The 24,099-nt window shown below is 35.3% G+C and overlaps 1 protein-coding gene across 12 annotated transcripts in view; it reads right to left on the reverse strand.

The window, feature by feature from the left end:
- LOC143233801 (phosphatidate cytidylyltransferase, photoreceptor-specific-like) overlaps positions 1–24,099 on the reverse strand; it is a 134,342-nt gene that overhangs the window by 12,829 nt on the left and 97,414 nt on the right. For 10 of the 12 annotated variants that reach the window (XR_013018319.1, XR_013018318.1, XR_013018313.1 and 7 more), the window contains 3 exons: positions 23,854–23,997; positions 20,733–20,864; positions 20,195–20,298 (listed from right to left, as the gene is read on the reverse strand). Coding sequence is in view for 1 of the 12 variants with exons in the window: in XM_076470485.1 (XP_076326600.1) it covers positions 20,195–20,298; positions 20,733–20,864; positions 23,854–23,997 (380 nt within the window). In the remaining 11 variants the exon portion in view is untranslated. The remainder of the gene's footprint in view (positions 1–20,194; positions 20,299–20,732; positions 20,865–23,853; positions 23,998–24,099) is intronic. The other 2 variants (XR_013018317.1, XR_013018322.1) reach the window with 1 other exon arrangement.

The raw sequence follows: 24,099 nt of genomic DNA on the forward strand, positions 1-24,099 counted from the left end.
GATGCAATAATACTCAATTAAAACAACAAGAAAAGCTTAGAAGTTTCTTATAACACAGGATTCACACAGTTATGTAAACAAACCTGCAATAACCTATTATTTGTAAAAACAACTAGATTTAACTCTCTTACTATTTTTAAATCCTATAAATTATAACACTTGCATTAAACTGTAGTGTACATCTAACAATAACACTATCACGATGAGCATCCTTTACTGCACATCACAAGGTTTTAGTAACGTACATTCAAAAGTTTATTCATCTATTTTTTGTTTATGTTATTTAAATTAGTATAGCATAAAAGCTTAGCTAATAATCCATACTTTAGCAGTATATAAGGCTTAAGTTTTATACTGCAGTATTTTAAAAAATCCTGAATTTCTCCTTGTGTTACTCATTTTTCTATACATTTTCTCTTCTACATTTTATCTGCCATCCCTCCAATAAATACAAAATTAAATGTAAATCACTCAGTATAAAATTGACATTGCTCAAACAGAACATAACTTTTATAGCCTTCAATTTTGTTTGGTTACAGAACTATCAAATAGAAAATCAGGCCCTTTTTGTCACATCCATGTGTCACATTTCTTTTAGGATTTATTAATAGTTCTCTCTAACATTTACTTTTATATTATCCATAATCCAGAGAAAGCCCAGGCGTTTGTTTCTCAAAATGACATATTGTATAACTTTGTTTTCGGAATGGGAAATTTCAACTTCACTGTGAGCACAAGCGTTGTTCCCATGGTAAAGATAACAACTAGATTAGATGAATTTGTAATAGCTATCGTCTCATAGTTAGAAAGCCAGAAAAATTGTTAAGAGTTACAGAAAGTTGTCCATTTTTTACATGTTACTAGTCTATATTCTTTGGTGAATTGTGTAATTAAATAAAAATTATTTAGTACATTACTAGATTAATATAAAAAAAAGTTTGGTTAAGTATCATTGACAATTAACAGCATGAAAAAACAAGATTCAGGCATGTAGTAACTTTGATGTTTATTCTTTATTTATTATTATAGAAGTAACTAAGATGCAAAAATAGAGATCTCTTTAGATTAGGTAAAATAAACAATAATGTAATAAAATATTTCATCAGCCACTCACATAAACAGTGCTTGGGTAATGCAATTCAACAGTGTAAAGTGACCTCCATGTTTCTTAAGTGATTTGCAACTTATGATGGTGTGAATGGTAGTTAGACATGGTTCAAAGGGCAATAAATTTTAATTGTAAAATGATGCATTCTACCACAAGTTTAAAGCTACTCAGGACAAACAAGTATAGTCACTAGAAAGAAAAAAGGATACATTTATTTTGATTTTTTTTTTGGTGGTTATAAGGTTGATAACTTTGACTAATTTTGTAGAGAGTTAGAGCAGCGAAAATAACAAATAAAATATAAATTATAAAATATATAATTTTTCCTATACTGCAAATGTATTTCTGATAGGTACTTATCTTCTTTCACATGAAATAGCTATTCTCATTTAGTGCTGCCCTCTACATGCAGTTTTTTATTTATAACACAAATCTTTTATCTTCCCTCAACTGGAATCAACAGATTCTAATGCATCTTTCATGCAAATGATCATGCATCAACCCTCCACCAACAAGAGTGCAACATATTCTTTTAATATATGCAACTCTTTTTGTTCACTTCTACCAAACTATCACTTTGGGTTTTGGCAAAAAAATGGAAGTACTAGTTTTCTGCAGGAAAGAAGGGTGGAAGATGAGAGTAGAGTTAAGTATCTATCATAAATACAATTTCAGTATAGGAAACTTATAGCTTTCAATATGGTACATTGCCTCTTCTCACATAAATAGCTAGAATCTCACAGTGAATAGGTGGAAAGACCAATGTGAAGAAAAGAAAGAAACATCCAAAGGACACTTCCTTAAAGGAGATAAGCCAGATTGTACTATCTGATGTTGGAGTTTGCACTACTTCAGCACCAGGTATACTCTTTGCCCACAGTGATCCAAACCATGCAATACTTACAAAACTGAATCCCAGAAAATATAAAAGTTGGTAAATTGAACAAAAGATGTGCCCCTTGGTGTAGAGTTGCTAGGATCTGATGAATGGAACAAAGCAAGTCAACTACATCCAAAACTGATGTCTGCATAATGTAAACCATTCTCTCAAAGGTTATACTGACCAGAACTGCCTCAAGTGCAGTACCATCAGTGTAACAAGAAGCATCAAGGGATAGCAGAAGAGAAAAAACTGTAATAATTCGCAAGAACCTCCACTGTGACACACAACACTGATAGAGTTGAAATGAAGGAGGAAAATACACATCTCTAGTGCATATGTAAGGACTTATGCAAATTAGTTCTATTTTAAATCCAAAACCCAGCAACTAAAACAGGCATCCATGTAAAGGTGAAATAAAAAATCCCAATTGATGGAGTGAAAAGCAAATTTGATGGCTCACTCTTATTTTTGAGCATCATATTGGAGGATATCATGTAATCTACAGCAGCAAAAAACTACCACCCTACTTACAATTAAATGGTTTTACAATAATTTCTATATTTTGTTTGCATTTCATCAACTCATTCAGGAGTATACCCTCCATGGTCCACCACCCCAGCAGCTTGAAACTGGAAAGTGGTAAGGACTCTCAAACTCCACACCAAGAAGAGAGAATGGGATGTAGTGGGGTCTTAGATGACCAACAATACTTAAAACAGTGCAATGGGTGACCAGGAAACCCTACTTTTAAATGCATACCATACCAATTTATTCAATAAAAGGCATGGAAAGGATGGGCAACAATTTCAGTCTGCTTTACCCATGTAATTCATAGATAAGTACAATCCAGAACAGCCAAACTTATGAAGGAATTCTATTGTGAGGATAAACTTACAAGTGATCTTTGCATGGTCATGGAATTATAATATGCAAATCAGAATACAGATTTGTGCATTTAAAGAGTAAGATCCATTAAGTTGGTTGGTTGGTTGATTTAGTGTTTTATGGCACAAAGCAGCTAGGCTATCTGTGCCAAACGTCTGGTAAAAAGGTAAAAATAAATTAAATGTTGTAAAATACATAAAAGGAAATGAAGGTAAAACAAAACAGCATTGAAAAACAGAAAAAGCATAAAACCAATGTTGACACCTAGTCTAAAATGTTAAGAGAGAAAGCAGAGTAAGAGAAGTTGTAAAGGACTTTCTCTAGCATAATGGTAATGATCATAACCCACCAGGAAGACAAACAGGTAGGTACAAGAACCACCGTCAGTCACCTAAGTTCAACTTTCTAGTCCTGGTTCCAGGTCATGTGTCATAACAGCCATTATCAAATGGTAAAGTAACAAAAGTTGTAAAAGACATGTAGCAATATCGTAATAATAATTAGCCAAATGTCTGGTAGAAAGGGTAAAAGTAAAGTAAATGTAGTAAAATTCATAAAAGGAAATGAAGGTAAAATCAAAACAGCAATTAAAAACATAAAATGGCATGAAACCAATCTTGACATCCAGTCTACAAAGTTGTAAAGGACTTTCTGAAGCAAAATGGTAATGATCATAACCTGCCAGGAAGACCAACAGGTAAGTACAAGAACTACTGTCAGTTACCTGAAGTTGGTCTTTCCAGTCCAGGTTCTGGGTTATGTGTCATTATGGCCACTACCAAAAGGTAAAGTAATAAAAGTGTTAAAAGATATGCAGCAAAATTGTAATAACTTGCTAGGACGACTAACGGGTAGTTCAAACAGCAGCGTTAGTCATCTGATGTTGGTCTTTCCAGTCCTGGTGTCGAGTTATTTAATGTTCTGGTCATTTTCCAATTTCAAATTGAACTAGAGAGATTGAGACTCTTGAAGGAGAACCACAATTAAAAAGGTGTAATGAATAAATATGAAACACTTAAATGAGATTAAATATATTAATAGCCAGTAAAAAACAAAAACTTTATCAAGGTGGACAGTGTCACCGTCACCAATAATACTGTCCAATGTTACGGACAAACCTTGGGACAGAACATGTTTAAAATAGTGCCGTCGTTGAGAGTTGTAAAGATGGCAAGAAACTAAAATGTGTCTTATAGTGATTTGAGTGTTACGTAGACTACATACTGGTGCATCAGTTTCAAATAAAAGAAAACGATGAGTCAAAAAAACTGTGACCAACGTGTAGTCTAGTTAGAACAACTTTCTCCTTCCGATCCTTGCGGAAGCAAGACTGCGAAAGTCCAATATAGGGTTTTATTTGGAAAAGCTTGTTTTCACATTGCTCACTCCAAGTTGACTGCCAGCTGGAAAGGAGTTGAGCCTTGAATACAGGACCATAGTCCATGTATGGTATATGTGGTAATAGTGCCAGAGCAGATAGATTTAGATGCCCTGTCTGCAAGCTCATTCCCGCTAATACCAACGTGGCCTGGTATCCAGAAAAACTGGATAGAAGTAGATGTTAATGAGAAATGAGCCAGTCAGTTTTGAATATCAGTGAGAACAAGGTGTGAGCCAATGTGAAGCAATTCCAGGGCCAGTAGAGAACTAAGTGAGTCAGTATAAATAGTGCAGTTGGAGTACTGCTTAGCTTCAATATGATCCAAAGCAAGAGAAATGGCATACAGTTCAGCAGTGAACACAGAAGTTGTAGAGAGGATTCTGCGCACAACCACTGAACTGCAACAAACCATGGCAGAGCCCACAGAGTCACCTGATTTGGAACTATCCATATAAATTGGAATAGAAAGATTGTTTGAAAGATGTTCAGTAAATAAAAGATGGTATTTCCAATCGGGAGTATATGCCTTTCTCAGATGTCTTAAAGAAAGGTCACATTTGGGGACTGTAATAAGCCATGGTGGGATGGGCTGACCAGTGGATTCTGCAATGTTATCCAAGGACAGACCCAATTCATCCAATTGCACCTGGATGCGAAGGCCAAAAGGAGCAATGGCAGATCATCTGTTCTGAAAAAGTATGGCCCACTGAGGAAGGAAGTGGACAGGCCTGCTAGAAAGTGATGCAGTGTGAGAGTGTGGAATACCTATGAAATGTATCCCAGGCCCGTTTTTGAGCCTTCTGTGGCATGTGGCAGGCAGGATTCCACCACAGACGAGGATATCGTGGAAAATGTGTCGAGGTTTTAGGAATACACTGAGCAGCTGCTTGTATAATACAGTCAGTTACTGCTGCCACACAGTTGTCTATTGATGGCTGACTCACAATGGTAGGATCAAGTTCTGCGAGAGCAGTGAAAGTGGACCAGTCTGCCTGATCCAGCTTCCACCAGGGCACACTGGTAGAGTGGCATCGACCACAGCCAGTCTCTCTCAAAAGTATAGGAAAATGATCACTGTCTAGTGGATTATTGTCAACCCTCCATGAAAAATAGGAGAATAATGAAGGGGAGCAAACCGAGAGATCAATAGCGGTAAAGGACTGACTACGTGCATGAAAATAAATGGAAGAACCAGTATTGAAAAGAGAAAGATTGCGATCAGAGAGCATACGCTCTACAGAGTGACCCCTCCTATCAATAACAGCACTTCACCAGAGGGGATGATGTCTATTAACCCCCAGGATTAGAAAGGAAGACAACAACTGTTCAACGAGAGCATCAAGGTCTGACTGATCATATGTCTCTCCAGGGGACAGGTAGAGAGAACAAACAGTGATGGTATGACCCAAGGAAACACGGATGGCTATGGCCTCCAAGGGTGTGTTGAGTGACAAAGACAGGGTGGGCACATGCTGATCAACCAACAGTTTCACCCCTCCATGTACTCGTCCATCACACAGCCTGTCATTTCTGTACAGAAAAACTGCTGAAAGGTGACTGTGTCAGCAGGTTTCAGAAATGTTTCTTGTAAGGAAAGACAAACAGGATGGTAGGGAGCAATCAGTGTTTTGATGTAATCCAGATTAGAACGTGAACCTCGACAGTTCCATTGTATCAAGGTGGTCATTTTTAATGATGAATAGGCGAAGTGGCTGGAGAACCCTTCTGTTTATGACCATGTCTTTTTTCCTTACTGTCCTTATTTGGAGGAGGTCTATTGACCTCCATGGATCCTGCCCTGGGTCGATTGGGCAGGTCTTTGTTGTTGGAAAGGGATTCCAGTGACTGAGTACATGAACGAATGATTGTTTTGCATCTTGGGGTGGGAGAAAAAGATGTATCTGAAGAAATGCCTGTATTTAAAACTAAAGGATGTGGATCCTGGGGTTTGTTGGAATGTATGGGAGGAACAGAGATGGGTGTAGAAGTTGATTCATCGACCTTTTTAACCATGGAGGTCAAAAGGCTTTTCATTTATTTTGTAAACGATTATTTTGGAGGCACAGAGAGATCTGTCTGCACTCCCACTGTAGTTGTGGAACAAAATGCAGCAGCATATGTCTGAGATGAAGTGGCGGACAACAATTTCCGAGCCTCATGATAACTAATGTTATGAGCCATTTTCAAATTCTGCACCTCTTTTTCCTCCAACCATTTTGGGCAAGAAGAAAAGTAGGACAGGTGAGAACCATTGCAGTTGACACAATGTGGGTCTGTGTCACACTCATAGGCATTGTGGTCCTTGCCACCACAACAAGCACATGTCAAGGAACCATGACTTGACGTCTTTGAGTGGCCGAACCTCTGACATTGGAAACATTGGAGAGGGTTTGGAATGTATGGCCGTACCCTGCAATTTAGATAACCTGCATGGTGGCAGGTGCACGTGGTGATGTAAATGTCAAAACGAGTATATCTGTCGGCAGTGTAATTCCATCTTTGCGAGTGGAGATGCACCTCACTGCAGAAACTCCTTGAGTAGAAAAAACCAGCGAGAATCTGACTTGGGAATGTTCTTCAAATCCCTCTCAACAATAACTCCTCATGATGAATTCAAGGTAGCATGAGGGGTAACCTCAATAGGTACATCCCCAATTGCCTTTGAATTCAAGAGGAGTTCACTGTGTTGGGATGTGGATGTTTCAACCACTGTCTCCAGATCAAAACTTCTATACTGACTTTGGAGAGTCAGCAAGTCCCTCTAGTCCCTTCTGAATTAAAAAGGGGGACATCTGTCCTCAAGGTTTTTCTGAAAGAGAACGTAATATATGAAAATGAGGTATGTGTGTTACAGATGTTGAAGATTGCTGCTCAGTCTTCAAGAAGTGGTTGTTTACCTATTGCCTGTTTTTTCACTATTTTATTTAAATTTTTTGTAACAGGATCAATAGGAAAAAAGGAAAATTTCGGTACCCACTGACCCCACCCACCATGGAGCCCTATGAGAGGACGCACTACAATGTCACCCAAGGACACTGCAGTAACGCCAGGGTTTCGTGAGCGCTATACCCAAACACCAGCATCAGACACAATTTCCATAACACCCATTGTGAACTTCCAACACTAGTACTTGGTTAAGTCTAGCCCAAGTGGACCCAAGGGGGGCCACCCATCTACAGAAATTCAAGGCCAAAGTGGTGTGTCAGGGTTGGACCCCTCAACCACCAGGATCCTTTCCTCCCCTTCATGGGTCGCCACGCATGGCAAACACGTGAGTGGATGTTTAGATCCCAGAGGGGGTAACCAGAAAGAACAGAACCTTCCCTGGGAGGTCCCCTCATCATGTACAGGAATCCATACCAAGGAAGAGATCCAGTAAGAAAAAGAGTGACATCCTTTTGGAAAAGAAAAGGAAAGTATATCAAAATGTAGCTTTACACAGTCATGGTGTATTAAAATAGTGAAGGATGGGAACAGGTGGATGACAGAACCCCGACAAGAAAAAACAGCTTCTCAAGTACAGAACTGGAGATGAATGTAGATGTAGTCCCAGTGCTCAACAAAAGTACCTTCAACTGATGGCAGGGTAGACATGCTTAGAAAAAAGGAAAGTGCACAATGGGAGTGAATATGCCAAGAAGTGAAGATAGGAAGAAGGAGACAAAGAAGAAAAGGACAAGCTAAACACAATGTGTAAGGAAGGAAGGGAAAAGAATCAGAGATAAAGAAGTTCAGGAAGGGGAGGGAACATGGGAACTGGATTTAATGGAAAAAAAGCATTAAAAACAAAAAAGCAACCCACAACCTGTACTGAACTGAATATGTCATGCAAATTCTACTGCAAAGAAATGTGGAATATGATAAGAAACAATAAAGTTGACAGAAATATATAACATGAACCACTAAAATATAAGTTAGTAAAATCATTCCAGAACCAAAGAAAAAAAAGTCAAAAAGTTAACATATCCAAGAACAACCAAAGGAATGCCATCCAAGAAAGATCAATCAGAAAGACCTGAAATAGAGCGATATGGATGATTAAAATCTTGGGGAAGAAGACTAATGGAATTAGAAAAAACTAATGTAAACTAGTATGAACTTCATCAGAGCAAGTTGATGATGGACAGGAAACAAAATAGAGGTAACTAAGTCGGAAGTGAGAAAAGATTCAAAAACTTCATGTGAAAGAGCACTCATAGGAAGTAAAGCCAACAAAATTTAAGATAGTAGGTAGGTATTTCATGTTTATTGGCAGAAGGCTACTATTCTATCTGTGCCAAACAAGATGCAGTATACTATAATGGTATATAGAAATTAAGGTAAAATACATAAAATATTAAAATTAAGACCTGCCAGGAAGGCTGAAGCATTAAGTGCAAACTTGCTGTCAATCACCTGAAGTTGGCCTTTCCAGTCCTAGGTTCAAGTCAAAATAAAAATTAAAATGTGTAAAAGAAATCATGCAAAAACAGTATATAGTCCAATGAAAACCTTAAATTAAGTTTAAAAGACTGATGGCTCTTAAAATTGTAAAAACATGAGTAAGGTGAGCAGTATCACCTATGACACTGGCTAATGTCAAGGGCAAACCTACCTTAAAAATATGTTTAAAATGATGTCATTGTTCTTGGTTCTACCGACAGCATGATAATAAAATATGTATTATTGTGACCTGAGTGTTACACAGACCAAACATTGGTGCATCAGCACCAGATAAAAGGAAGTGGTGAGTTAAAAAACTGTGACCAATGCGTAATTTAGCCAAAACTTCTTCCATTCCGTCTTTACAGAAACAAGATAGCCAAAGAGCTAAAGAAGGCTTGATTTGAAAAAGCTTATTATTTTGTTGCTCACTCCAGGGTCGACTGCCAACTGATGTACAGTTGGATTTTGATAAGTTGACCATAGTCCATGTATGGAACAGGTACAGTGGTGATAGAGCCAGATCAGACAGACTTTGCTGCTCTGTCAGCTAGCTCATTCCCATGAATACCAATGAGACCTGGTATAAAAAAAAACTAGACAGAGATAGATGATAGAGAGAGATGGGCCAGTTTGTTTTGGATATTGATAAGAATAGGGTGGTAACTAACATGGAATGATGTCAGAACCAATAGACAGCTGAGTGAATCAGTATAGATCGTACAATTCATATATTGCATGCTTTCAATATGATTCAGGGCAATAGAAATGGCATACAATTAGGTAGTAAACACAGAAACTGTAGAGGGGACTATTTGCCATACCCCCGTGGCAAAGTCTACAGAGTCACCTGATTTTGAACCATCTGTATATATGGGAATGGATGGATCATTTGAAAGATATTCAGCAAATAAAGAGTGATATTTCCAATCAGGAGTATCTGCCTTCCTCAGATGACTCAAAGATAGGTCACAGCTGGGGATAGTAATTAGCCATGGTGGAAGAGGCCAATCTGTGGATACTGCTATGCTATTCAAGATAAATCTAATTTTTCTGATTGTGCCTGGATTCAGAGGCTAAAAAGAACAATGGCAGATTTTCTATTATAAAAAAGTGTGGCTCACTGAGGATGGAAAACACAACCCCAAGTAGGATGCTGTAGTAAAGATCAAAGTTTGGAAGCATACATGAGAGACAGTTGCAAACGACAAATATAAAGAGGGGGGTGTTCATGGGACTTTACATACAAACTTTGGACTGTAGAAGTATAAAAGGCCCCAGTGCAAAGCTGAAGTCCCTGATGGTGGATAGGATCAAACATTTTCAGTGCTGAGGTTCTGGCAGAACCATAAAATACACACCCATAGTCAAGATTGGATCAGATATGGGTAGAATACATTTTAAGCATGAAGTATCAAATTGCTCCCCAAGAGGTGGAAGAGAGGACATGGAGGATGTTCAGTGCTCTTATACATTTCACACAAAGTTGCTTGATATGTGAAATAAAGTTTAATTTACAGTCAAATATGAGACCTAAGAACTTTGCCTCAGGGATGACAGGAAGTACATCATCATCAATACAAAGTTCTGAATCTGGATGAATACCCCTGTTGGCAGCAGAAATGTACACAAACAGTTTTAGAGAAAGAAAGTTGAAAACAATTTGCCGTGGTCCACTTAAGTAGATGATTGACTACCATTTGTAGCTGCCACTTAATAAACCTCATATTTGATGACTGACATGAGATGTGAAAGTCATCAATGAAAAGACCATTTGTAACTGTAGGAGGTAGCTTTTCACTGATGGCATTAATCTTTATAATGGAAAGTGTGTCACTCAAAACACAGCCCTAAGAGACTCCAAGTTCCTGTGGGAAAAAATGGGAAAATGTTGAGCACACACAGACCTAGAATTGACAGTTCATTAAATAATGCTTAATACTCAATCTGTCTGAGTGAAGATCTCGCAAGATGCCATATCTCCATGTTGTATCATAAGCTTTCTCTAAATAAAAAAAAAGAAACAAGATGTAGTCGCTTCAAAAAGGCTTCTCCATCTAATGTTTCAAGGTGAATTAAGTGGTCTACAGTGGAGTGTTGTCTTCAGAACCTACACTAAGTGGATGAGAGAAGGTTGTTTGATTCAAGGAGCCAAACAAGAGGAGCATTAATCATCCTCTCTAAGATCTTACTGAGACAACTCATCAAAGCAATTGGACAGTAATTCGAGGGAATCTTTGGATCCTTCCTAGGTTTAAGAATAGGGAGTACAATAGCCTGGTGCCAAGTATCAGGAAAGGCATTCACCTGCCATATCCGATTAAAGACAGCCAGGAGAATAGTAAGAGAGGCAGGAAAAAGGTGGCGTAGCATCTCGTAACATGTATCATCAGGCCCAACTGATGTATTGCCAGACTGATGAAGTGCAAGTTTGACTTCCACCAGTGTAAGAGGGCGATTGTAGTCATATGAATGATCAGTATAAAAGGAAAGAGGCAGATGTTCAACTCGTGTTTTAATAGTTAAGAATGAAGGGAATGAGTTTGAAGAGCTAGATACATGAGAGGAACATTCACCAAGAGTATTGGCAATGCTCTGAGCATCAGCAACTTCATGTCTATTGGATATTAAAGACAAAGATGGGGCAGAAGTATATCATCCACTCACCTTCCAGATCTTGTCCCATGTGACTTTTAAACTGGTGGTTGAAGAAATCCTGGAGGTGTATTTAATCCAAGATTCCTTCTGGCTTTGACATCTAACTCACTGAGCATGTGAACAGGCATGCTGAAATGCAATACACATGGGGCATTTATGAAATGTATCCCTAGCATGTTTCTGAGCTTTTTGTGTCATATAACAAGCAGAATTCCACCAAGGGCAGGGATACCATGGAAAAGATGTCAAGGTTTTGGGGATGCACTGAACAGCTGCTTGGACAATACAGTTAGTTACTGCTGCTACACAATCATCTATCGATGATTTACACAAGATGGCAGAATCAAGAGAGCAGTGAAAGAGGGCCAGTTGGCACAGTCCAACTTCCACTGAGGCACATGGGTCAGGTGGCACTGACCACGGCCAATCTTTCTTAATACGATAGGAAAATGATCACTACCCCGTGGATTGATGTCAACCTACCAAGAAAAGCGAATGAAAAGCGAAGGGGAGGAGATAGAAAGATCTATAGCAGTAAATGACCGACTGGGTGCATGAAAATAAGTGTAAGAACCAGTATTGAAGAGATACAGGTTGTGAATCAAGAGCATTTGCTCTATAACACGACCCCTCACATCAATACTAGAACCACCCTAGAAGGGATTATACCCATGAAGATCCCCCAAAATTAAAAAGGAAGTTGGCAGTTGCTCAATGAGGGCACCAAGATCTGATTGATTATAACTTTTTCCAGGGATAAGGTACAGAGGGCAAACAGTGATGGTACAACCCAAGGAGATACTGATGGCTACAGCCTCCAAGAGCGTATTCAATGACAAGGAGCGGGTGGGCACATGCTGATCAACCAGCAGTGCTACTCCCCCATGTCCTTGTCCTACACATGACCTGTCATTTTAGTATAAAAAGTATTGTCAAACTGTGTCTGTATTAGTAGGTTTTAAAAATGTTTCCTGTAAAGAAAGGCATTTGGGATGATAAAAGTCAATCAAATCCTTGATGTCATTCACATTTGATTGAAAACCTTGACAGTTTAATGGGATTAGCATGGCCATTTTTCTTTATTTTGGAGGAGAATTTAGCACGGAGACCTTCTGTTTGCGACTGCACTTTTTTCTTTACTGTATGTGGGTTAGTCATTCTCTAGTGATCATACTCTGGATTGAGTAGGCAGGTCATAGTTTGTAGATATACGTTCCAGTGATTGAGGACGTGAACAAATGGGTTATTTAATTTTTGGGGTGTCAAGACAGGAAGACCCCATGGAAACACCTGGGATTGAACAAGGTGAAGTTGGGCAATAACTGGAAGATGTGGTAGGGACAGAAATAGAAGTAGATACTGATTCATTAACTTTGTTGATTTTGGAGGGTACTAGATTAAGATGTGCTGTTAAGGATTCTGTAGAAAGCACAGAAAGGTCTGTATGGACTGCTACTGTAGTAGTGAAATGGATTACAGCAGCATAAGTCTGAGGTGGAATTGGGAATAGTAATTTTTGAACCTCTGGATAAGTAATACTATGAACTGTCTTGAGACATTGTACTTCTTTCTCTTCCACCCATTTAAGGCAAGAAGTAAAATAGGAAGGATGAAGACCATTACAGTTAACACAATGTGGTTCTAGTTGGCGTTCAAAAGCATAATGGTCTTTACCAGCACAACGGGCACATGTTGAGGAACCACGGCAAGATGTTTCTGAGTGACCAAATCGTTGACAATGAAAACATCCAACAGGGTTAGGAATATAAGGCTGTATCTTGCAATTCAGATATCCTGCCTTGATTGTGGTAGGAGGACGTGATGTTGTAAATTTTAATATTAGAACATTTGTTGGCTCCATAATCCTTTCTCTATGAGTAAAAATTTGGTGCACGGCTGTAACACCTTGGCTGGTGAAACCTGCAAGGATCTCTGACTTTGGAATGGTCTTTAAATCCCTCTCAACTGTAACTCCTCTGGAAGAATTCAAAGTAGAATGAGAAGTAACCTCAATGGGTATATCCCCAATGGTCTTCGACTTCAAGAGTAAGTTGGAATGTTGTGATGAAGATGTTTCCACTAAAATGTCCCCAGACTGTAATTTTTATACCGATTTAGATGAGACAGCAAGCCCTTCTGAATAAAAAATGGAGACATCTGCCCTGAGGGTTTTTCAGTTAAAGAATGTGTAATTAAATATCGCAGGACAGATTCAAGTTGTGAGTTTGACCACACAGTCATCAATGCGAGATCTTTTGCCAGTAGTCAGACTTTTCTCCATGCTGTCATGCTTGTTTATTTTTTTATTTGAGGGGTATCCATAATAAAAAAGAATATTTCAGTGCCCACTGACCTCACCTACAATGGAGCCCTATGAGGGGATGCACTATAGTGCCATATAAGGTCACTGTAGTGACACCAGGGTTTCATGAGCACTATACCCGAACACCAGTATCAGATATAATGTCTGCAACACCCATTGAGGATGTCCTATGCTGGCACTCAGTTGACTCTGACCCAAATGAACTAACTAACTGATCTTGGGGGAGCCACCCAAGGCAGCCCATCTACAGGAATTCAAGGCCAAAGTGGTGTGTTGGAGTTAGACCCCTCAACCACCAGAATACTCTCCTCCCCTTCACAGGTCACCATTCAGGGCAAACAGGCAGGTTCTGTACTTTCAGTTTACCTCACCATGTACAGGAATCCATACTGAAGGAAAATTTAAGATGATCAAGAGCCACTCTATTAAAGAAAGTATCAGGATTGGATATTCAAATAACAACAAAGATAATACATCTGGAACATGACTCTCCAGGAGATGTATATCAAATGTGGAGGTTAAACAACAATCCTCTGTTTACTTCAAAGGGAACATGAACAAGTGTTCCCTTGGCAAGTGGTATAAACTACCACTATCAAAAAGTTGAAATAAAACAGGATCAGTCAAACTTGAAAAGAAGAAAAAGGTGAACTAAAGGTGTCTAAATGTGAAGGGGATAAAAACTTTCAACTGGTGACCATTACCTTGAAGCCTACTACTGACAGAGCTACAACCCTCACCTTTGGAGATGAGTATCAGAAAACAGAAACCATCAAGAAGAGGGGGAGGAAGTGGTAAAACTAAAGTTGTGAGGGATATGTTGAACTATTAACACATATGGACAAAGAAGGAAGGATGAAAATGAAGAGAAAAACTCAAAGTAAAAGCTTGGAGAACCAAAAACACCTTCTAAAGCATTTTAGGAGGATAATATATGTTCCTTATGGAAGAGATGTTAAAAATATATACCCCAGAGAGATTACAAAGCAAGGCAAAACTTATCAAAATGGAAAATCCAATGATAAAAGAAGTAAAATACTACCCCTATCTGAAATGAGCTAAAAGAAGCCAGACATCCAAAGATTGTTGTTAGTAAAATCCCCAAAATGTGCAAGTCAGATAAAATGCAGACCACCATCAAAAGATACATGAAACCAAACAAGTCCAAATGTCAAGGCAAAAAACTGTTACCTAATCATGTGGTGAAAAAATTGAAGATAATAACATAAGATGAGCATTATCTGTTCTGCAAAAACAGCTTACCCAAATGTGATCAAAGATAACATTAAAAACAAGGAAGATTACAAAGTGATTAATGTGGAACTGATTGATCCAGAACCCCACTTAGCATACAGGAAACAAGATGAATGAAGAAAACCAATAGGTAAGACAGGTGAATGACAGGCAGCTGCCAAACAGATAAAATAAAAATAATATTTCAGAATGAAACAAAAGAGCAACTAAAAAAAATAAATTTAATATAGCATCAGAGATACCCCACATGATGCTCAATGTACAAGAGCAATTCCTAAACTACAAAATGAAGGAGAAAAAGAACTGACTGCAACCACAACATGAAGGGAAGGAGGAGGATGTATCCCATGGAAATCCCAAATAAAAATGGAACATCAAAGAAAGGATTAAGAGAACTGTAATTGACATGAATTGAGAAGAAAATCCATCTCATGGTAAGCTCCAAAAAAATAATTAAAGCCTGTGCAGGGTGAAGCTTCCAAGAGCTCAATCTCAAAAGAGAGAGAAAAAATCATCGTGAAACAATGTTCCGAGAAAGAAAACATACAAAGAAATGTGTTAAAAAAATAATTCAGAGAGGCCTTGCATGTTCTGCACTAAAGGCCAAGAAGGCAGAGGAAATCTGATAAAATCTAGGCTGTATGGAAATGGGTTTAACTGTTATAGGAAGAAGGAAAGCAATATTGGAAATGTTAAGAAACTGTGTAGTGAAATACACATATAGATGGGAGTTGTGTGTTGAATAATAGATAATTCGCCTAAATATCAACAGAACCACAGGGAAATGAAAACTAACACACACATATTAAGCCTAATTAAACCAGATATTTAAACTGATAATCAATTAACTCGGAAGTAGAACTACAGGTAAACTGCAAACAAACACTTGTGAAGCCTGTTTGAATAATACAAAACAAAGAATATCACTAAGCACTAAAAGAAAAATTTAACTGAAACATAAGTATGTACAATATTGGGATAAGCTGGGGTGGACCTCAGCTCAAGGGTTCCACACAAACCGAGTTAATAGAATGAGATTAAAAGAGAAAATATAATGAAAATTAAATAGACATGATTGTATAAAATTAAGGAAGTGTGTAGTAATAATAATCTATATATGAGACATGATTTATGGAATCAAAAACAATATAATTAAATTAATGACAGATATACCACTAAGGTTAATTACAGGTACTCAGGAAATAAAAAAGACATTGAAGCCCAAGTGAATGGTATAGTAGAAAAAAGTACAACTAAGATTAATGGCTAACATAAAGTTGATTATGATTATTAACAAATCTACTGAAATTTATGTTATGGAACCAAAATAATGACAGATGATAATTTGAACAAGAAAAATATACAAAAACCATCACAGTGTTATATTATTACACTTATCTTTCCAAAGCTGGCAGACTGTATTTCAAATTTGTAGACATCCAAACTTGAGGCAAGGCTCATCAAAAGTCTGTTTATTGGGAGATTAATCTCCCAATAAAATAAAGCTGAACAATTTTTAGTGAAGTATCGTGACTTGCAGTCTATGTAAATATGCTAATAGAATGTACAAATTTCAAAGTGGTAATGTAGAATTCACAATGCAAAATGAATAATCAAACATAACTGTGTTGGCAGAAACAAAAAATGCCTTTGTCATAAAGTAATGAGTTCTTTTACCAGGTAGAAATATAAAATAATTCCACTTTGGAATAAATCAACAAATTTCAAATATCACTATTGTATAATAAAAAGTAAATTTGTTGAGATAAATTAATACACAGATACTGAAAAATATTAAAATAAAACATTTGAAGAGAGCACAAACTAAACATTAGAACATGAATACTGCCAAACAAAAAGTGAGAATTTGGTAAGATTGAATGGAGAGAATCACGTGCATCAAGCATGTCGCACTCTTATTGATGGAAACGTGCACGAGAGATGTACTAGAATCAGTTAGTTCAAACTGAGTGGAGATAAAAGGCTTATTGTATGCACAAAAAATTTTGAATGTAGAGGGTAGCACTGTTCAAGAATAGCTAGTTATGTGGGTGGAGAAAATGTACAGTATCAGAATACATGAATCAAATCTGAGATTTTTGAGGTGAAGTATTTTTAATCTTCACAGAAAAATCACTTTGCACCAGGATTATTCAAAATAGATGCACAATATATTCAAACACAAATTTTTAGCTAAAATACATCATCAAAAAACTGATTTTCTATGTTCAATATACTTGTAATGTGGACTAAAAGTCTGTCAAAGTTTGTGAAGATAAATACACTGTTAAAAGTTAATAGTGCTAAAATTGTATACAAGTAGAAATTATCCCCTGGTCAGTCCCTGGGATAGCCTCTCACGTCAAAAGAGAGAGAATCAATAATTTCTTCACACATGTGTAGCAAGTAATATATATGATTAGATTAAATAAAATAAAATGAAAGTGAAAACATTTTTTCTTGATGAATGATAAACTTACACTTCATTTGATGTTAGTAAATATCACAGGGGAGGAATAAAACATTAACTGTTACATATTTTTCTCTCTATAAAGCTTAACTTCATGTGGTGACATGTTGCAAATGTTAACAAAGTGCATACAATATTTTAAAATTACATATATAAAATTAATATCTGAATAACAGCAAAACTTAATTAACTTGAAATATTTAATTGATATTACAAACATTTCAATCACATTTTCTTTAGTTCTATACTATTACACAACATGTTCTTGGTTTCTCTAGACAAAGATTCGATATAAAAATATTTCTAAACTTTTTAGCTTTATTTAGAAATGATGTACTAACTTGCATGAAAATAAAGGTAGTAGTTTTAATTCAAGCCTGATTTTGAATAATATAAAGTAAAATGCAATTAGAAATATTTTTGGTAAATCTAGGTTTTCTTATTCACTAAATTAAACTCAACCTTAAAAAAACATCATCATCTAAACTTGCCCATATCCTTTAAGTATTTATCAAATTTGTTCTTAAAATCACTTAAATTAACTGAATTTACCACATGCAAAGGTAACCCCTTCCAGAGGTCAACCACCCTATTAGAAAACTAAGCTGTCTTGGCTGCAGACAACTTCTTCCCTGAAGAAATTTATGTTTGTGTCCCCAATTCTTACCATTTTCACCATTAAATATGTAAAAAACATAATGCATCAACATTATTCTTTTTTTCAAGAGAAAACAAGTTTGGAAAAGTGTTATCCTAGTAGCCTGCCCTCCTCTGGAATCTTTTCAACAATTCAATGTCCTTTTTGTGGTAAGGAGTCCAAGAATGAACACAATACTCCAGATGTGGCCTAATCAATGACCTACACAATAACATTATAACCTCTTTTGACTTGTAATAAATATTTTTGTAGATATGATCTAAAGGCCTATTTGCCCTGCTACTAGTAACAGTACATTGAATTTATAATAATCTAAAGTAATCTGCTATTTATTCCCCATCTTACGAAATATTCCTTTTGTAAAGCAATAGTATCCTAACTGCCAGCATAACCCAAAACATTAATGCCATCAATACTTTTAAATAAACAATTGACCATTCATTCATATATGTCACTCATGTAAATCAGGAAGAACAAAGATCCTAATAATGAGCCCTGAAATACCTAGTAGCATTCATCTAGAGTGAGTGAATTTCATTTATAACAACTCTCATTTTTTTTCTAGTCTGTTTTCTATCCAATAAGCCAACCAATGCTCTACATATATAAATTTTTTTATGAACCTTTCATGTGGTACTATGTCAAATGCTTTCTAAATATCCAGATACACCATATCTGCACTTGTATTTTTAACTGTATAAGCAGTAACCTTTTCAAAGCATGTTTAAAGATGAGTATGGCAATATATTCATCCCTTAGTGAAACCATGCTGACCATCCAATAAAATTTTAAACTTTGTTAAGTGAGGTTACAAAGCATATTTTATCATACTTATGAAGTTTTCCCACCACTGATGTAACACTAATAGGTCTATAGTTACTAGGACAATTTTTATCACCTAGCTTAAAGGGAGAACCCAATATTCAAACTTTTGGCACAGTGCACAATTCAAGGACTTAAAAAAAATAACAGCAAGTGGTTCATATGTCTAAACCTTAATTCTTTAAAAATCCTTGAGTAAATATTCTGGTCAAGGTGCTTTATTATTCTGTAAATTTCCTCATTTTTTTATTCACAAGCTCACATTAATGTAATTATATTTTTTCAGTCTTGTTTTCACCTAGCTGCTATTCACAGTGGGGAACACTTCTTTAATCTTCATCAGTAAAAACTAAAGAAATAGTAGAATTTGATACCCCAGTCACCCCATAATCATCAGATGTCAGCACTCTGGTATCATTCTTCAAAGGCACTACACTCCAATTCTAATATTTTTCTCACCTTTAATGTATTTGAAAAAAGAAATCCTTACTCTTTATTTTTACATTTTTGACCAATTTTTATTATTAGTCATCACAGACTAAATAGTATAACCCTTTAAAAGGTTCAATATTTCTTTATTTTTTAAAAATTTTAATTTCAGCTGGGATAACCCTACTTTTAGTTTCAGTGACAAAGCAATCTAAGTATTCTAAAGCAGCATGGACCAAAAATCAGATTCATAATTGAATTCATCTTGCTTGTAGATTCATTATGAATTACTTATTTGATTTCAAGTTCATGTGTTATAACATTTCTACTTTCAAAGAAAAAATGTTCAGTAATTTATACATAATAAATTATAGCTTTTCAAGGTTTTTCATCCTCTAAAGTCCAGCTCTCCATAAAAAAAATGGATTATCCAATTTTAGAGTAATTTTATTTCTGTCTATTTATTCTTATTGGTTTTTTTAATCAGAAACACGTATAGTTGGGGTTTTTCTTTATGTGTCACCAATACATTAAGTTTAAAAAAAAGAAAGAAAAGAAACTGGCTGTTTTCAGAAGTAACAAAATAACGATACTTGGACAAAATGTAGAACAGTTCATCACAAATGTAACAAGTGTCTTGATGCTGTATGTTAAATTTATTAAAAACATTGTTTTATATTTTACTTGATAGATATGTCAGAAATTAATTACAGTATGCCACACAAAAACATTTACTTTTTCTTACAAAATGCCAAAAGAAGCTTTTCAGACCTGACATCAAACTATCAAAGAGAAATAATATAAAAGTGATACAAAAAGGTATAGCCAAAGTTCACACAGCATAAAATGTAAATCAGAATACCTATGCATTATTCTTAAAAAAACCACAAAAACATCTCACCTGATAAAACTGTGAATGTAGACATTAACAAATGTTGCCATGAGAAACTGACAGTCAAACCTGTCCATGATTCCTCCATGGCCTGGAATGACATCACCAAAATCCTAATATTGAGAAACATTTTATTATTTAATCATGATGTACTCTACCATGTAAAAACAATGAAGTTCATAGTAGATGAAACAGAAAAAAGTAGTGTTTACTTGACTAGAAGATACACTTTAGTATTGCTTCTAATCAAAGTAAATACATGCAAATATTGTCTTGAGATTTTCAGCATTTATCCTTTATTAAACAGGTTTTATGACAAATAGTGTTTATGTTCTCCATGGTTCCTAGTATTGTGTTATACATTGAAAAAAGGTCAAACAATTTTTAAAGGGTTGTAGTGCAAGTATTTTTCAATAATAATAATTACACAATCCTCCAGAATAAGAATTTTAACAATTTCAAAACTGTCAAAATACCAGTTATATGAAAATATTACTTACCTTCTATTATCTTTACATATTTATTATGCATGGTAGAAATACTGTACCTTTAGTTTAAATGCACGCTTAAAGCCACTTGCAAAAAATCCTCCAAATGGGCCAATTATAGAGCTGAAGAGAGACAGGGATAATGAATGGAGAACAAATGGATATAAAGTAACTGTCTTGGGAAGACCTAGCTATAAAAACCACCAAAAAAACAATTATACTGAATGACATGAAATGAGAGAAACGGTTTCTTCTATAATCTAATTTACATGAAAATTGTGTCTCAAATTGGCTTTTTTGTATACCAAATGTCAAACTAATATAAAAGGAAAACAAAATACAATAAAACATCCTGGTGATATTTAGATCAGCCCACATTTCTTTTAAACAATTCTTTACTTCATCAAGATAAATAATCACACCTAAAAAACACTTTTTCAAAATTAAGAATAAACAAGGTCTGTACACATTTATTTACAGCATAGTTTCATACAGACTTTCAACAGCATATTTGCAATAAATTTTGTGTTTTACATATTCCTAAATTTGTAAATACCATTATGTTTCATGAGATTATATCAGACACAGTTATGTCATCAGAATCAGTATTCAATGGGAGTTTATTCATACATCCAGTCTTAGAATAGCTTCAAAGTCTGAGACTGTAAAACCACTTGATTCTGGAAAAAATTCTATGATCACATACAATATTCATCACAATACCTAAATTTGTTATACAACAAACACAGTTTCAGTGCTACACTATACTCTCACACAGACTTGCCCATTTCACTGTATAAGTACTGTTTGTGAAACTGGTAACTTGTGCACCTATGTTTGCACACATCACTTAATATTTTTTATGGATAACTCACTTTAGACTGCCTTGTCCCAACCTGCAAATAAACAGCTTGATGCAAGTAACTAGTCAAAGCAAGTCAAGTGCAGATATTGGCAGAGGTAGTGAATTTACTGTGTAAAAATAGAAAAGTCATCCAAACTTATCTCCTGGATATCATACTATCAAATGAAATGGCCTTCATTTGACACAGATGCAATACTTCCTATACTAGAAGAATTATTGTGAACAATATTCATTCTTATGAGGATGAAAATAAAATGGAGGAAAAACAAAGACTAGGGTGTAAGATTAAAGTATGTTATCCAATTTATTTACTCAAATGGTTTACATGTGTCACAAAACAAGCCAGGTTACCTGTTTTGATCAGCTATTACTGTTCTGCCCTCAAAGTACCTGCTATGGTCTTAACTAGTTCCTAACCAGGCATTTCTTCTTGATGCAGTGGTATTGGCTGAAGGTAGGCATTACGTAGTTCAAGTCCTTAATGCTGTAACAGACCCAATTCTACAGTAGTGGTCCATATTTTGATTGGAAATTAAAGATAGATTTACCTCAAGTAGTTCCAGTCCTTAACAGTATTAAATTCATTCCATTCAGCTACATTTGATGAGATTAGTCAATTGACATTTTAAACTTTTTGCTGTCAAACCTAGTTTCAATTATTATTTCTTTGGTTTTCTTTAGTTTGGAACAATTGCTTCCAATGATCTTTTTAACTTTTATTTCAAGTTTTTAGATGATTAACAAGTCAGTGTTAATGTTATGCTTTTTAATGAGACATTTCTAAATTCTATCTATGAAGTTTTGAATCTGTTTTACTTCACCTCTGGTGAAAACGTTCTTAACACGTACATATACATCTATATTCTAATGAAAATATCACTCGCATGTTTAATTAAAGGAATGTGCTTGTAATTAGTTTTTTTGTTGGCTTGTAGTTTCTTTTTGGAAATATGTTGCAGTTTCTTCACCTTGGTATCACTGGTTGTTGTTGCTACTCTCCATATTTAACCACTTAGCCCTTTCCAACTCAGTATCTCAAGTTCTGATAAAGGCAAAATGATGATACACTGTTTTACAAATTTGTATGTATAATTCCTCAACCTATCTCCAAAAGAAAATTAAAATCAGCATTCTAATATTTTAAATATCTGTGTGATGTAAGTTTTATTAATATTTGCTTTAAATGAGGTAATATAAAAAAAATAAAAACTGCTAATTCAAATTTTTGATTTTATAACCTTATTGCATATAATTACTGAGAAGGTGGAAATTATTAAATTTCCCACGTGTGAAGATAGACATTTCATTAGATAAAACTAAACAACAAATCTACAAATTTTGGACTTATTTGAGATTTACTTTTAGCTCTAATGGTTTGAAAACAATGAATTTTTGGTCTTTGATGTTAAGAAATAAAAGATTCAACCATCTGTATGTACTGTTTTACAACTTTCTAAGTTTATAAAGGGGACAAAATCATAAATATATTGTCTGAAACCTGGAATTATTATTATTATTTTGCAATCTATTTATGTAGAGTAATATTCTATCTTTTAGAGTTCCAGCAGCTTGTAGATTGTAAAGTTGTAAATTTTCTTATTATGTTTTGAGATGCTTCAAGGCTAATTAGGGCTTTTGTGTTGTAATATAGTAATGGTTTCCTATTATTAATGTAACACGGTAAGGTGGTAAATTAAATTAATAATTTGCCCTTTTTGTTTGTTTAGTTTACTGAAGTCATTGCCTAGGCAGTGGATTTGAAGTTTACAAAAACTCAAGAGCTTTGTACCTCAATAACCATTTCATGGAGTTTCTAATTTGTAAGATCAAAAGCCAACACTTATTGTGCAAAGCATACCAATGCCATGAAGGTCTGAAGACATGCAAATATTTCAAGCCAAAAATGGCAATTATTCATTAGAAAAATCAAGACTATGTAGAAACATTAAATACCATAAGCAGTTACACTATATAGTAAAGTGTCCAAAATGTCTGTCTTCATAATGTTATAGATAAGAAATTGTTAGCATACAGATTCTCATGAATACTAACTTTCAACATTTCTAATCAATTTTGTGTTTTACATATTAAACACAAATTCCTAAACACCATAATTAATTTGTAAGTATCATTATCTTTCATAAGATTATATTAGACAAATTTGTGCTATCAGAAGCAGTATTTAACATAAAATGTATCATGTAAGTAACATAGCCTATTACTTTTAAAATTTAAATTGATGACATTTTAATTATATTTAAATTTTATTACAAGGAACAGAATAATTTATTGAGAAAAATCTAGTTAAATCTTACAAGGTCTAACATTCCTTGGAGTAACATTGGTAGGCTATATTTTGTTGGATGAAACAAGGCAGAGGGTGTACAGTCCTTTGTCAACTTTTCTTCAATTTCTATCGGGCAGACAAAGTATTTAAAATGGCACATTACATGGGATATCTACAAAAAGAAAGTCAAAACTAGTGACATTCAAATTATTTGTAGAAAAAGAAACTAAAATTTTTGCTACACTACCATTCAAAGATGTGGAAAAATAGGTAC

Source organism: Tachypleus tridentatus, chromosome 12, assembly GCF_004210375.1.
Source record: "Tachypleus tridentatus isolate NWPU-2018 chromosome 12, ASM421037v1, whole genome shotgun sequence".
NCBI lineage: Eukaryota > Metazoa > Arthropoda > Merostomata > Xiphosura > Limulidae > Tachypleus > Tachypleus tridentatus.